This window comes from Rattus rattus, chromosome 11 (assembly GCF_011064425.1).
Source record: "Rattus rattus isolate New Zealand chromosome 11, Rrattus_CSIRO_v1, whole genome shotgun sequence".
Classification (NCBI taxonomy): domain Eukaryota; kingdom Metazoa; phylum Chordata; class Mammalia; order Rodentia; family Muridae; genus Rattus; species Rattus rattus.
The window spans coordinates 32,731,585-32,747,638 of record NC_046164.1 but is presented as its reverse complement, the minus strand read 5'-3'; the positions used below and the strand labels follow the sequence as shown (position 1 = coordinate 32,747,638).

Sequence of the window (16,054 nt, the reverse complement as noted above, 5' to 3'; positions counted from 1 at the left end):
CAAAGGGCACTGGCTGGGTAAGGCCTGAACCAAGGTGGGACTCCAAAAGCAGCTAGAAGCTGCGACGGTTGCTGCAGACATACTGGGCAGAGATTAATAACTGGTTACTGCTCTAGAATATAAAGATATGTTTGTGTGTGATTTAGTCCTTTGAAGATCCGATAAGCTTTAATAAGGAAGATGGGTAGCACATTGGAAAGTGATTGCAATCTGCACATGGCGGGGCATAAGATTCAAATCGTATCTATTATATACTCCATACAAATCTTACAATGCTGTGTTCTGCTCACTCAAAATTAAAAGACCTGTCGGTCTTATTACTAATTACAATGACTCTGTATCTCTGTTGACGTTGATACTTAGTTTTCCATACGTCAACAGGTTGGCGTCATTACAGACAATTGTGGTGGGTGGGCACCCGAGACATGTGATTTTCAGTGGGAGGAGACCCAGGAACGGAAGTGAGAAAAAGTACAGCTTCAACATTACTAACGCATAGAGAGGTTTTGCACACTACGAATATGGAATGAATCTGACCTAATCTCTTCTGTTGAAAGAAAAATTTGCCTAACCTTATATTAGCACCTGTCACACAAGTGCTGAGCGTGTAGAGACAGGAAAGCAATTCTCTGGTTATGTGACTAACCAAATAGTCTATATCAAATTGCCAAAGATAATGTATAAATTTAGTATATGATTGGTTATACCTATTATGTATGAGTATTATTTAATGTGAATTTAAAAGTGAGTATATGACATATATTTTACATATATGGACAACACATATAATGTTGGACATAATTTTATTTTTCTATTTATTTATTTTTATTTATTTACTTTATATCCTGATTGCAGACCTTCCTCTCCTCCCAGTGCCCCCCACAGTGCCTTTTACCTCTCCCCTTCGCCTCTGAGAAGGGGTAGGTACTCCTTATCTTATCTGTGCCTCAGTGGGAGAGGATATACCTAGTACATATAATTTTAATATCTTGATTTTTTCTTTTACACATTTACTTATTTTATTCATTCTTCAGAAAGAATTTTAAGGTTTTTGTTTAAATTTTACGTGTATGAGTGTTATGCCTACATGTTCACAGTGCATTGCATACATCCCTGCTGCCCACAGAGATCAGAAGGGAGCATTAGGTCCCCTAGGACTGGAGGCATGAACCACCTTGGGGTGCAGAGAACTGAGCCTGGGTCCCGTGGAGAGCAACACACTTCCCTAACTGCTCAGCCACCTCACCAGCTACCTTTCCCATGTACTTACTTTATCTGTGTGCAGACACTCATGGCCCAGTTCACAGGTGGGAGCCAGGGACAACTTGTCTGAGTCAGGTGGTCAGGCTTAATAGCAAGTGCTTTTATTGGTTGAGCCATCTTGCTAGCCCCACCCCCATACTATCTTTATAACATCTCTATTTAATTAGTCATTCCTAATGGATTTTACTAACATTCTTCATTATTCCCTTTACCATTTTTACTCTATACTAATTGCCACCCCTTTAAATTTAATTATTTCCTTGGCTGAGTTTTAAAGGAGAGTTCCAGGAAGCTAGCTGGAGAGATGGCTCAACAGTTAAGAGCAATGGCTGTTCTTCCAGAGGACCTAGGTTCAAGTCCTGGCACCCAGGAGTGGCTCACAGCATCTGTAACTTCAGTTCCAGGGGATCTGAGAGCCTCTCCTGGCCTCTGTGGGTACCAGGCACACACTTGGTTCACAGACAAGTGTGCAAGCAAATGATTGATCCATACATAAAATAAAATAATAAATCTAAAATAAAATGAAGGAGGAGGGGAAAAAGGAAGGAAGGAAGGCAGAAGAAAAGGAAGAAAAAGGAAAAAGAAAGAAAGAAAGAAAGAAAGAAAGAAAGAAAGAAAGAAAGAAAGAAAGAGTGAGCTCACTGGGCCTCACATTTCAGTTCCATACTGAAAGATATCCAAAATGACTAAGGACAGTATTTTTAGATTTATTTATTATATACGAGTGCCCTGTAGCTGTCTTCAGACACACCAGAAGGGGCATCAGATCCCCATTACAGATGGTTGTGAGCCACCATGTGGTTGCTAGGAATTGAACTCAGGGCCTCTGAAAGAGCAGTCAGTGCTCTTAACCGCTGAGCCATCTCTCCAGCCCCAGAACATTTTTTTTTAAAAAGACACGAGCACACAGTTTTCTAGAGATCAGACCCCCGTTTGTTAGGAAGACTGGTAATTTGAAGATTACATAGAAAAGGAAGATCTTTCTTTCTTGGTTAGCATCTCAGAGATGCCCCTCCCCCCATTAACTTCCTTTTGGCCCACAATCTTTCTAGGAAAATGGATCATTTACTGGGGATTAGTGATGTGGACAAGAATGTTCCCCGTAGGCTCAGATATTTGAATACTTCGTCCTCAGCTGGTGGAGCTTCTGTGCGGGGGTTGAAGTACAGCCTTGCTGGAGGAAGCAAGTTAGAGGCTTTGACATTATAAACCCTCATCTACTACCCCGTTCTCTCTCTGCATTGTGCTGTGTCTGACACTGTGAGCGCTCAGATTCCTGCGGCTGCCATGCCTGTCCACCATGATAGACTCTTAACCCTCTGGAGAGGTAAGCTCAAATGAACTCTTTTCTGTAGGTTTCCTTGCTTGTGGTGTTTTACAGCAAAGAAAAGCTTGCAGGGAGGTAAGAGGCAGCCTGAGGCATTGACTCAATGCCCCTGGCCTTATCCTTGGATGAGATCATGAGATGGGTCACCTGTTAGAAACTATGAGCCTAAAGGTCTTGGATACTTAACATCTGTTCTTAAAAAACTATTATTCAGCAACTTAGAACTGTGAAATATTGCAAAGCCACTACACCTTCTAAACCCCTTCCCCCATTCTATGAGAATAATGCATTTTCTATTCAGTTATTTTGAGCAGTAAACAGATAAAGCAAGGAAAATACCCAGCACATAAAGAGTGCTCCTAAATAAACTTGTTTTGTTATTAATTTAAAATGCAGCCTCTTGACTTTCATTGACACGTCTAGTGAAAAAAACAAAATACGCTGAATGGAGCTGGAGGGATGGCTCAGCTGTGAAGAATACGTCTTCCTGCACAGGCCCTGGAGCCAGTTCCCAGCACCTATATGGTGGCTAATAACCATCTGTAACCCCATTGAGGAGATCTGACTCCCCGTTCTGAGGTCTGAAAACACCAGGCACACATGTGGTCTACATACAAACATGAAGACAAAATACTCACACACATTGAATAAATAAATCTTTAAAAAATGATTCAGGGAAAAAAAGAAAAATGCACTTGATTTAGAAAACTGATGTAACTATTTTTTTTTCCTTTTGCACAGATGTAAGAAGGGAGGGGGAAGACTCTCTTAACATCAAGAATAACTTTTTCCTTTGCCCACAAGACTGCTAATAGCGCTTGCCACCTTCAGGTTTGTCTCAAGGGATGAAAGATGAGGTTGAGCTTTCAGAGCGTGTCTGCTCAAAGGTTGGGTCCTCACGCTTTCTGGCCTCCTTCTCTGGTGAAATACGGACTTTCGATTAAGTTCCCTGTATTTTTTATATATTCGATTAAAGTAAAAAATATTTTATTTTACGTATTTGTGTGTATGTGAGTGCCAGTGAGCATGTGTGTGTGTTTCCATAGAAACCAAGGCAACAGATTCTCTGGAGTTGTAGGAACAGGTCGTGAGTTACCCAGTGTGGATGCTGGGAACCAAACTGGGGTCCTGTAGAAACGCAGCAAGAACCCTTACTGCGGAAGCATCTCTCGAACTCTATGTTAAAATTTCGATTTATCTTTTTTTTTAAGTTCCACATTAACTATAGGAGAGGGCCTGGCGATGAGTACACTGTCCTAGTACCAAGATTCTTCCTTTACAGGTAGCGAGGGATGAGAACCACTTCATCTGTTTCACGTGAAGGATGGGAAGTCATTCAAACGTTCATCACACTGTAAAGTATTATGAGTAGACTCGAACTCTAATGGAACATGCCAAGCCAGTCTCACTTCCAGGTAACTGAGCCTTCTTTCTCTCAAACATTAAAAAAAGAAAGTTGTAAGTTAAAGCGGTAAACCGTACACAGAGTAAAATAATCTTGGGAACAGAAAGAAATCCGATAGTGAAAAGGAAACGGCCCTCGAGCGCTTGCAAAGTACGATAGTTATGAGTGTGCTCGGTTTATAAACAGCCCACCTTGCCAGGGAGGTAGTCACGTGCCCTGCTAAACAGAAACTTGGGGAAACACTTAAACGAAGCAAGCATGAGGAAGTGCTGTGCAAACTTGTGATTAATGATGACAGTGACCAAAACCACAGCAGCCACTAGAAAAGGGTAGCATGCCACATTTTAGTTGTGAGAGTGAAGTTGTTGTTGTTGTTGTTTTAAAAAAAACACGTAAGATGCAAAGATTTCTTCTTTCCCATCTACCTTTGCAGCCAGCACTTCCTGGAATTTATAAAAGTGTGATCTTTCTGGGAACTGTTCATGACACTTCCTACTGCTCATCTATGACTGTGCCAAACAGAGAATGCTACTGAACGAGGTGTGTGTGTGTGTGTGTGTGTGTGTGTGTGTGTGTGTGTGTGTGTGTGTATGTGTGTGTGTGTGTGTATGTGTGTGTGTGTGTGTGTGTGTGTGTGTGTGTGTGTGTGTGTGTGTGTGTGTGAGTGTGGTGTGTGTGTGAGTGTGTGTGTGTGTGTGTGTGTGTGTGTGTGTGTGTGTGTGTGTGTGTGTGTGTGTGTGTGTGTGTGTGAGTGTGTGTGTGTGTGTGTGTGTGTGTGTGTGTGTGTGGGCCCACTCATGCTCGGTGGAGGTCCAGTTTCGATGGAGGTAGATCATCTGCCAGAGGTATATTTGAGTATCATTTCTCAAGAGCTTCAGCTGGGAGACAGTGCCTCTCACTGGCCTGAGGGTCATCAGCTGATTGATCTCGTCTTGGGCTGGTGGACCTCAGGGATCCTCATACCTCTCCTTCCCCAGCATCAGGATAACATGGCTGGCACCACATGTGGCTTTTTAAATGCGAGTTTGGAAGCTCGAACTCAGCTCTCTATGCTTGCACGACAACTTCACAAGCTGAACCATCCCTGTCTCCTTCCCTCTGCTACCCCCCCCTTTCCTTTCCTTCTTCCTTTTCAAAGCAAATCTCGTCTTTAAAAACAAACCCAACAAAATGCAGAGTATTTCTTAGTGTGTGTGGGAGGGAGTATAGGAGACAGATTTCACCGAGATCCTGTTAAATTTGGGTACTATAGCCATCAAAGATGCACCATTTCCTCTAGGAGTTCTAAGTGGGGCTATTACCATGGGCCTGCAGGTTCTGGTTTGTATTAGAGGAGACACTGTCTTCTTAAGTCAAACATGGAAGGGGGAAGTGTTCAGCATTGTAAATAAGGCTTCAAGAGAAGCCTTGTTTGGCCACTGGGATGGAGAAATATCTACCTTCTCCAAGACAGAATCCATCTTCCGTCCCTTTACCCAAATCTGACAGCCCTCCCTGGTTCTTTTTCTGAGGTTTGTTTTAGTTTGTTTTACTCTACCGAAGAGAAGAAGAGAAGTTTCCTTAAGTGGTCTACCCTGTTCACAAATAAATACCTCTTAGATAAGAGTGCACCTACACAGTGGAACCGGATAAGAAGAACCAGGCAGAACCTTAGAATGTTGTCCATGTACACCGTAAAGGGAAAGAAGACGCCAAACAACTTTTAAACAGAGTTTTCATTCGTGAGAAGAGGAGCCCAGTATACACACCGAAACGTGCATAGACTGTGCATGTCCCCACTAAAAGGAAGATGCCCACACAAAACATTCCCATATTTTTTCAAGCTTAATTTCACCTTATAGGTGTATATGTGTATATGCGTTGAAACATTTTTATAGTGAACCTGGATTTTGAAAAGCCTCCTGGGCTCGACAGCTGCGTCTGGCACCACACTTCAGGCTCAGGCAGGTTCGTGATGAAGGAGAATCACTGTTTATCTCCCTTCTTTAAAAAAGGAAAGCATCGTGTTTCATTAATCGTGCACATCGGTGTAGTTTAGGTTGGATGTAAAGACAATAATCTTATCCCTTTGTCCGGCTGAAAGACTGTCCTTTAAACTATCATTATAAATGCCAGGAGTAAAAGATGTTACAAGGTATTTATTGTCATTTCCTAGGCGTGGAAGGAATGGAAAGAAAACCACACAGTTGAAAAAAAATGTTCACACAGGGACCGCTTTCGCTTCTGCTCCCACAGTTGACACCCCTGAAAATGCTCCCTTCTCTCCCCCCAAGCCTATCTTGGCTGAAAGGTCAGCTTTGAAAAGGAACCTGGCCAAAGTTTCTGTAGGGAACCATGGCCATGGAGCTGGGTAGACGAAAGTACTCTAGCAGCCACTGGAGGAGGACAGGCGCTCTTCTCTGTGCAGCTGCCCTGGAGCCCTGATCACCCTCAGCAACCTGGATCTCCTGCTGCAGTTATCTGGACAAAGCCAGGCAGGAGTTCACAACCGAAATGTCTTCTAGGGCTAGGCAGGTAACTTCAGAAGATTTAAAGTTGCCAGATGGACGAGAAAACAGTAGGGGCATTGGCAACCTGGATAAGAGCCTATCTTTTAATTAAAGCGTTCAAAGGGGACGGAGGGGCGGGGGGGGGCGGGGGAGTTAAAACTATGGCTGCACCGGCCAGAGCACCATTAAACAAAACTTCCAAGTACTGACCAACTCACTGAAAGTTGGTGCCCCAGATACATCTAGGATCAGGGTTCCTATCTTCATGCTCCAACCTGCGAGCGGAGGCTTGGTCCCTTGGGGCTCTCAGCTGCAGCAAGGAAGAGAGTTCTGCACTTGGAGGCACCTAATGAGGGCGCAGCCGGTCTTGCGTTTCTGGTGATGCTCCCCGGGTTGCTGGGGGGCAGCAAGTGTCTCAGAGCCCCTTATTGGCTACATTTTACTTCCACCAGAATCCGAGCTGCGTCCAAATTTGCTCTCGGATGGGACTTGCAGCCCGGCACAGTTCCGGGGTAGTGGGGGAGTGGGCGTGGGAAACCGGGAAACCCAAACCTGGTATCCAGCGAGGGGCGTGGCCGGACGCAGGGAGTCCCCACCCCTCCCGGTAATGACCCCGCCCCCATTCTCTAGTGTTTAGCCAGCGCCGGCTCTCTGCACTGAGTCCTCAGGACCCCAAGAGAGTAGGCTGTGTCTCCTTAGATCGCGTGGAACGCTACCCCGCACAACTGAAAGCCCAGATTGTGTCCTGCAGCCGGGATAACCTGGCTGACCCGTGTCCGCCGACACTGCTGCAGCCGCGGCTGGAGCCAGGGCGCGGGTGCCCTGCGCTTTCCCAGGTTTTGCACTGCAGGAGCGCGGACCGCTTCTGTGACTTCTTTGCCGGCCAGGGACCGAGAAAGTATCTGTGCCCAACGCGAGGTGCAGGATGGAGAGCAGGGCGCTGCTAGCTGTCGCTCTGTGGTTCTGCGTGGAGACCCGAGCCGCCTCTGTGGGTAAGGAGCCCACTCTTTAGAAGTAAGGTGGAGAAGCAGGGTGCGGGCGGAGAGTGGGGATAACAGAGAAGAGGACCTAACTCGGAGAGCTCTAGAGACCCGTCCTTTGGTGTTCTTTCACTTACCAACCGGGAAACTGAGGTTCAAAGACTCTTCCGAAACGACTCAGCCAGGATTCTAATCTCCCCCGGGCTCTGGCTGGAGCGTGTCCTGCGGAGCCCACAACCCCTGGCGCTGGGTAGGCGGCAGTGGGAAGGCGCCCTGCGCCGGGGCAGGAGATGCTCCCACTGGCAGGAACAGGCAGTCAAAAGCCGGGAAGCCAGCGCAAGCCGGGCGGCCTGACTGGCATCAAGCACCCAGACTGTTGCCTGCTGCCCTGAGTGGAGCAGGGAACCCGTCTCCCGCTCCGCTCTGCTTAGCTCCGGCGCGTAGGCGCACTATGTGCGCTCTTCACAGAGCAACACTTTCCTACCCAACTTTCTTTGGTGCAGAATGCCACTTTGCTGGCAGGAGGAAGTGGCTTCCTCTTCTATGGTAGCTTTTCCAGGTATCTTAAAGTAGCTCTCCACTTACTACTCCAAAGTGTTTGGTCCTGGGGGTAAACTCTGAAAGAGTTTCTGAAAGTTTCAGAAACTCTTTAGTTTGGCACCTAGATATAGGCCATTTTTCTCGTTTTCAAGGTTAGGCTCTCACTCGCTCTTGGGCTTTTGTGCAACCCTTCCTTTCCTTTCCCTTCCCTTCCCTCCCTCCCTCTTCTCCTCCTCATCCTCTTCCTCCTCTATTTCTCTCTCATTTTCTTTTTGTAGCCACAGTTTGCAGATTTCCCAGACTCCATCCATTGGAGAATGGAGAGTCAGAAAAAAAAAAAAGTCAATTCTGCAGAAACATTCCTTGTATCCGAAGAAAATCGCATGCCTTAAAAGCACTGGCGCTGACGTACAGCGCCAGGATCATCTGTCTACAGTTATTGAATCTTCCTCCTAATGACTTGGTTCACCAGGCTAACTCCATCATGGGTGCCCATTTGTTCCTGACAAGGCCTCACTCTCCCGCTTTCTGGGACGAGAAAGGCAGCCTAGAACACGTGCTTGCCCTGGGTCCCATAGCGAAGTGAGTTGCTGTGAAGCCTGGAGTGTTCCTAGCGTAGCAGTTTAACAGTAGCCCGTTGGTTGGTTCCCTGAATTAAACGGAGGTTGCCCTTTTGGAGTGTGTGACTTTCTTAATTGGATTGGACCATAATTGGTGCCATCGGAGTCTAGAGACAGAGCCGCTGTTGTTTTTCCTTCTGGTCTTTGAGCGGGAAGGATAACAGTGCACAAATTAATTAATGCTGGTTATCGGATTTGAACATAAAAGGGCTTTTATTGAGTAGCAGCATATGTACCTCTTACAGTAAGAACGAGCTTTCTAAAAAACAGAACCCAAACTTGCCATTGAAAATGAATGAGGTTTAATAAGGGGGAGAGGGATCATTAGCCATTGATGTAAATCTCCAGTTATCGATAACCTCGTTGACTAGATTTGATTGCAGACACATCCCTTGGATACTATGGTGCTGTATTTGGTGTCTCAGGAATGGGGCATCTTTTACAGATGAGCAGAGCTAATGCGCCTGCCCTCTAAGAGCATCTATGGCTGTGCGTTGAGACAGTAGCGCGGCTGAGTGGCTGTAGCGTGTTGATCAGCGGTAGAGCGCTCAGGCTCTGCGTTCGCTTCCCCACTGAAGAATAAAGGTCACTTACTGTGGTATCAGAGTGGGCTCAGCTTACTACCACATTTTCCTCACCCATCTGCCTGACTAATGGGTTCACCCTATGAGCGTAGCCAGTGATTGCCTTCAGGTTAATGCTTCTCAGTCATGTTTAAAATCTACTTATCAAACAAATTGTTTTATCTCCTGCTTCTCAAACAAAGTAAGATTCCATTATTCGAAGGCTTGTCTATGAATATTTTAATTGTATGCCTATGTTAGGGACAGTAACTTCTTTGATATGGACAAATATTATGCCGGTTAATTGAATATAATTGCTCAGTTCTGTAGCCATCTCAGGGAGGGGCCAAGAGCACCTGTGATACAATCACTTTCGATGCCATTTAAAAACCCCTATTTGTTGGTCTAGGAATAAACACATCATGAGGTTTAAACTCACAGTCCAGACACAAGTCATTAACAATGCCAACTAGCGTCTGAGATTCATTAAATGCCATTTAATTTCCAGCGTTTTAAAAATGTTATTAATGAATAAATCCATGGTTATATCAGCAGCACATGTACCTCCGGTTAGGTTGGGTGTATTCAGGGTGGAATTGCTGTAGACCGTTATGCACATCTGTGCAGGTGTGCGAGAACCGCGACAGTCAGTGAACGGCCTGCTCTGCTTGTTCTCAGAGGGCCACAGTGTCACGGCACCGGGTGTTTGCCTTGGCTGTTTGCTCATACTGCATTCATGGCCTCATATTTGTTCACGCTCACTCATTTGCCCAACACTGTCAATGCCAGCTGAGGCCTGAGGAGTCCTCTGTTCTTAGTCAGGGTGGATTAGAAAGCCTGGAGCCCTGCCTGGTATTAATTAGTTATTCTTTTTCTTTTGAGACAGAGTCTCACTGTGTGGCCCAGGCTAGCCTCGAACTTGCCGTCCTCTTGTCTCATTCATCAGAATGCTCGGCTTCCAGGTGCGTGTTAGCACGCCTGGCAGCTCACGTCTTGAGCGGAGAGTGGAAGATCTTGATGTCCTTTAACGTGGTGGGCAACTTCTGTTTTTCTCATGCTTTTTAGGCAGCCGGTAGCACTTGGCAGGTTAGTTGACTGAAAACTAGTTGTCTCGCTATTTAGTGGCCTGCAGTGGTGCATATCTCTCACGACGCCCTTATGCATTTCAGTCAGCCAGGTAACAAGTGTCTAATGTCTCCAGCTTTGTATTGGTATGAGCACAGAGCTTTGGTTAATGAGTTGGGACCCCAGCTATGGCTTGTTAGACTCACACTAACTTCAGTTTTGCTCTGACTTTATCAATATGCATGTAAGCGTGAACTTGGGAGATGTTTCTCTTCTTCCATTTAAATGTGCTGTCTTTGGGAGCCACTACCTTTGCCTTTATAGCTCAGTTCCCAAAGGAAGTCTGGTGCACAGCATGATAAAAGACAATGGGACAGGGTCACAGTGGCTCCTGTCCCTTTCGGGGGTATGGAGATGAGCTGTAGAGAGATCTCTCCGGGGTTTTCATTAATCAGCATTTTAGTCAGATCTGCACATCCTATGCTTTACAAGAAATGTCAGTGGGTCCTTTCCCAAGGGCCTGAGATCATCAGATGGAGGTTCACTGGGTTTCAGGATCCCATATCCTTTTGTAAGACCTTGAAGTTGGCAACGCAGGAAAACAGGAACTCCACCCTGGTGCCGTGGATTGCAGAACTGTTGTGTTGGTCTGTGACCATCTGCCCATTCTTCCTGTTATGACAGAGCCTGTGAACTTCTACTGGGAATGGGCAAAGTCAATCCCACTTTTATACAATGAATTGCTGAAGAGGCCTTTTAAAACCCGGAGTGTGCATTGTTTGTGGAAGGGTTTCCTATTGGATCCAACTCTTATCTAATTTGTTTCTAGGTTTGCCTGGCGATTCCTTCCATCCACCCAAGCTCAGCACACAAAAAGACATACTTACAATTTTGGCAAATACAACCCTTCAGATTACTTGCAGGTAAGGATTCTTCTTTGATCCAGATTTCCTGTGTGAAAGGACTCAATGTTTACTGCGGCCACAACAATTTCCATTATTGCAGGAGTGGAATAGTATTGTTACAATTGTTTATAAGTCATGAGACTTCTAAGAACTCATTTAATAATGAAACAATGAGAAAAGTCTCTTCAGACTTTTGTACTGTTTTGCCACTTTCAACACGTACAACCATTTTACACAGATACAACATGCCCTGGCACACACATGCATGCACGTGCAGACAGGTCAGAAACTGACACGCAATAGGCATTCACGACTATTGATCAGTTAGTAAAGCAAAGGAGATATCCTTATGAATAGAGTTAAAATTCTAGCCATGTTCAAGTCACCCAGAATGGCTTCTGGACCCTTTTTAAAGCTGTTTTCTACAAATGAAATTTTGTCTTTATAAGCAACCTAATCTCGAGCCAGTAATATTCCTGACCATTTGTCCTGTTCAGACCAGGACCGTCATTATCTGGCTTGATGTCCCAGGGCCTCTTTCCCACTTGCCATCGAGACGTCCCTTTGAATCTTACTTTTCCACCAAGAGGCAAGAAAGGAAACCTAGGGGAGGTGTAGCTGGGTGTGTGACTGTTTATGAGGCCCTATGTGCAGAGTAGTGTGTTTTGTTGGGGATGGTGATGGGTCCAGGCAATGGTGCCATCTAAGAAGAGTGCTTGGTAGCAAGAGGAGCCCTGGCAGCTTGTGGCAGTTGCCTCATATTTGAAGAATACCAAGCAGTCCACAGAACAACTCAGGTCTAGTGCAGATCGTTGCATGTGGAGAGAACCTGGCCTCTCGTCTAAGGTCTACAAAAGTCACCAATGCCTAGTCATGGGGCAGGGGGCGGGGGACAAAAACAGAAAGCCATAGCAGGAATCGTTTATCTTCATTAAGTCGTGGCATTTTCAGAGACTTCCATCTACCTGTTCTCAGACACAAAGGTGACTTAAGGCCTGCAAAGGCTTCACCCTCCCTCTGGAAACTGCAGAGACATTCCTCAAGCACTGAACAAAGGACTGTGACATCGTGCAAGTTCTAAGCTCTATGGCTCAGTTGGTCGTGTTGCTTCACTCATTGACTACCTAACTTTTGCTTTGTGGAGAATGGAAACTATAAAAGTAATGTCTATTTGATGTGGCCCTCACGAGGCCCTGTGAGCCTCTTCTCTCTGTGTGCTAACTTCTTACTCCCCCTTGCTTATACCCACACGAGGACTCTGGCTTCCTTGCCGTTCTCCCAATGCTCCAGATGTGCCCCGGTCTCTGTCTGTCTTTCATATTTACTGTTGGAATGCATAGGGCCAGCTTGGTCGCATTCTGCCCTTGTCTTTGCCTCTTTTATATTTTCCTTCACAGTGTGAAATCACCACCATTTACGCAGCAATCTGTACCTTTTTAATTGTATTATCTCCCTCGTCTAGAGTTAAGTTCCAGAAGGGCACTGAATTTTTTCTTTTTCGGGTACACTGGGCAACTACTCTGCCGCTGAGCTTGATATCCTGGATCCCTTAAAAAGGATCCATTTTTTTGTCCTTAATAATGCTTAGCAATCATATATTGCCTAAAATATTCATTGAAAGAATGAATGAGTGAACTAATAGAAAACACACGACCATGTGGGTGATTTCTGTACAGAGTGTGCGTTCTTTGGTGGCACGTCCTTGCAGACCGTCTGTCATCAGTGTCTATCAACTCGAAGGTTCTGTCATAGCCTCGTGGCAAGGGAGTGTTGCATTAATATCTTCCTGGAATACTTTTTCAGGGGACACAGGGACCTGGATTGGCTTTGGCCCAACACTCTGCGTGACTCTGAGGAAAGGGTGTTGGTGACTGAGTGTGGCGACAGTATCTTCTGCAAGACACTCACAATTCCCAGAGTGGTTGGAAACGATACTGGAGCCTACAAGTGCTTCTATCGGGACACCGATGTCTCCTCCAACGTTTATGTCTATGTTCAAGGTAAGTGGTGGGCCAGAATGTGCTTCCTACCTCTGCTTCTGATATCGTAAATGTAATTGAGTCAAGAAGAGTTGAGTCCAACAAGAGGCTTGATAGGAAAGCTGTTTTCCTGAAAGGAATAGAAAATCCTCTCTCCCAGGCTTCCTTGGAGAAGGACTCACCAGCAGTCTGGGTTGGAGCTGCACTTCTCTTCTCTGCCTAGGTCAGCCCTAGTTCCTTTGCTACGGAGCTCTGTGATTCCCTCCTGTGACCCGCCAAGAGCTATGGAGACTCATAAAATGTCTCCTGCTCTTTGACACTCTGGGATCTTTGAAGATGAGGTTTTCAAAGATTGGAGGCGAATTATAGAGAGGTTTATGTGGTAAGATAGGTTATCTGTAGCAGGGAGGAGGTTTTTGTAGGAATGCATAGGGAAATAGCCAAGGACTCTAGAGTCTGTCTTTTTTTTTTTCTCCCTCCCCCATAAGATCTTTCCTTTCCAAATTACCACTTTATTTTTAAAAAATTCACATACCCATGTGCAAAGCACAACACTGCACTCAAAAGAACCCCTCTGGACTGCATGTCTTGTCTTTGCTTGTGTGAGCTGAGAGGGCTTGGGATCAACTCCATGGAGATGAAACTTACAGACAAGAACAGTCTTCGTGGACAGAGAAGTATTTTATTTTGAGGTGATAATTTGCTATTTGAGCTTCCTTTGTATACTTCCCCTTTAAAGGTTAAAGCTCACAGGACACCCTTAGTTTCACGTCGAAGGAATTTAACTTTTGTCTTACATCAAGAGGTTAGTTTTGTGATATAATCGAGATTTTGTAACTTAGCATCCTATAGTAAAATTAAAATGCAACATATATTCTGGATTTACGGGACTCATCATCTCCTTTATGTTCTAAAAATTGCACACCACCTTTTCTTGGGAAACACCTCTCTTCACTGCCGAGATGCTTGTAATAGCATGTGCTTCTCAGGAATACAAAGGGTGCATTATACATAGAGATTTCTTTGTTACTCTTTTTTGTGAGTGAGAGTTTGCATGTATAGATGGGTAATGTGTGCATGCATGCCATCCATGAAGGTCAGAGGCGGGCACTGCATCCCCTGGACCTGGAGTTACAGATGACCATGAGTCACCATGTGGGTGCTGGGCACTGAACCCAGGTCCTCTGCAGGAGAAGCCAGTGCTCCTGTCTGCTGGGCCATCTCTCCAGCCCTGAGTTGCATTATATTTGACACGGGCATACCATGTTATATTTCTTTCAGAGAAGGATGGATCTATAAATGTATTTATTCATCTGTATGTAGCCTTACATCTCAGGGGATCTGAGGCAGGTGAAAATGACTTTGAGTTTTTTCCCGAAAGCCATTCTTACCAGACAGGAAGGTGCTTCACCAGGGCACCATACTTGCATATCTACACTTCCATTTCAGTAGGGTCAGTGTATAGGAGAACAGAGGCCATATTCAAATATCCCATGATGCTCTTGAGCTTCTCCGTGATTGGGTATTCTTTTTGCTCAGGGTAAGCAGAGTATGAGAGAGAGAGTTCTGTGCCTCCCCTCCTTACCCTGCAGAGCTGAGGGAGATGAGGCTCAGACCTTGGAGAATGCCTGGCTCCTTTTGATCCGGCAGTCTTGGGAGACGTGGCTCTCTCAGAAGATTGCAAGGATTTCCTGCTCCCAGCCTGTCTGGAAATGCTTCAAGATGAGCTTCTCCTACAATATCTTGTTACTTCCTTCTCCCCGAGTCAGGAAACCTGGAGACATGAGAAAAGTCATTCCGTGGGTTACAATAAATGTTTTATTTTTGGGAGGATGCGTGGTTGTTTGGTATTCTTTTGTTTACTTCCCCTTCAGTGCTACTGAAATAGCTTACAGCATAGCTTTCGTCTTAAGTCAAGTGGTTAATTTAGCTTCCCAACGCTTGCTTTGAATGAAGCAAGTCATGTCATATTCCATTAACATGTCCGTGGAGGGTGGGCAGGGGCAGCAAGCACTGGTCACTAGCACGTTTGCTGGTATACTTGGTGGTGTTGGATAAATGATAAAATTCTGCTCCTGCCTCAGCTTAGCTTTCTGAGTTTGTGTCATGAAATTTAACAACGGGAAAGAAGGCATTGAATGTAGTATTCCCTATGGATAGGTCTCTAATGTCCCCTCTAACTTCCTCAGTCCTCTGACCCATCTAGCAGTGGATGGAGCCAGGAAGCTGGCCTTGGCCATGCAAGATAATGATGATGGCATGTGGGGAACGAAGCTAGCTGGATTTCTATGCTTTCCAGCTGGGGAGGAAATCAGGTTTTTGCTGTTGAAAGGAATTAGTTACTCTTCTTCCCTTTGGTTTCATTAACTCTTTCTTCACCTCTGCAAAGGCTTGACCAGATGTGTGGGGGGTAGGAGGTGAGATGTTATCTCTGCCATTTCAAGTCGTGGCTCCAGACCATGTGTTCTGTCTCTAGGGGATGAAGTAAATCCCCAGCCACGTATTAATACTGTGTGAATGGCGTCTGAAAGATAGCAAAATCTCTCTGGCTTTCATCTCAATTGTTGGAATTGCATTTTTCCTAATACTCATTGTCGTGGATATTCATAAGGGCTAAATCTTGAACTAAATGTAGTGGCTATGAAACATGACTTTATAAAGACTCTTATCTACAGACCCCACAGACTTACGATAATATAAACATCATTCTTTTGAATTGCTGAATCATCTGATTGTTATTTTCTCTTGGTTTAAAAATCCTAATTTCTTGTTAGTCATTTACATTATTTCCCTAATGAAAACCACGAACTTTTAGCATCATAAAACTCAGAGTTTAAGTATATGGATTTAAATGAAGTTTTTTTATTTTATATAAAAAAAAGTCTTGTAAAGCATGGGCTATTAAAATAGATTCTACT

General features: G+C 45.0%; 1 protein-coding gene across 1 annotated transcript in view; it reads left to right on the top strand.

Annotated features, from left to right (window-relative positions):
• Positions 1-7,403: 7,403 nt before the first annotated feature.
• Positions 7,404-16,054, top strand: part of Kdr (kinase insert domain receptor) — a 42,398-nt gene continuing 33,747 nt past the window's right edge. The window contains exons 1-3 of the mRNA XM_032916717.1: positions 7,404-7,476; positions 11,082-11,175; positions 12,961-13,157. Coding sequence (XP_032772608.1) covers positions 7,410-7,476; positions 11,082-11,175; positions 12,961-13,157 — 358 coding nt within the window. The 5' untranslated portion in view covers positions 7,404-7,409. The remainder of the gene's footprint in view (positions 7,477-11,081; positions 11,176-12,960; positions 13,158-16,054) is intronic.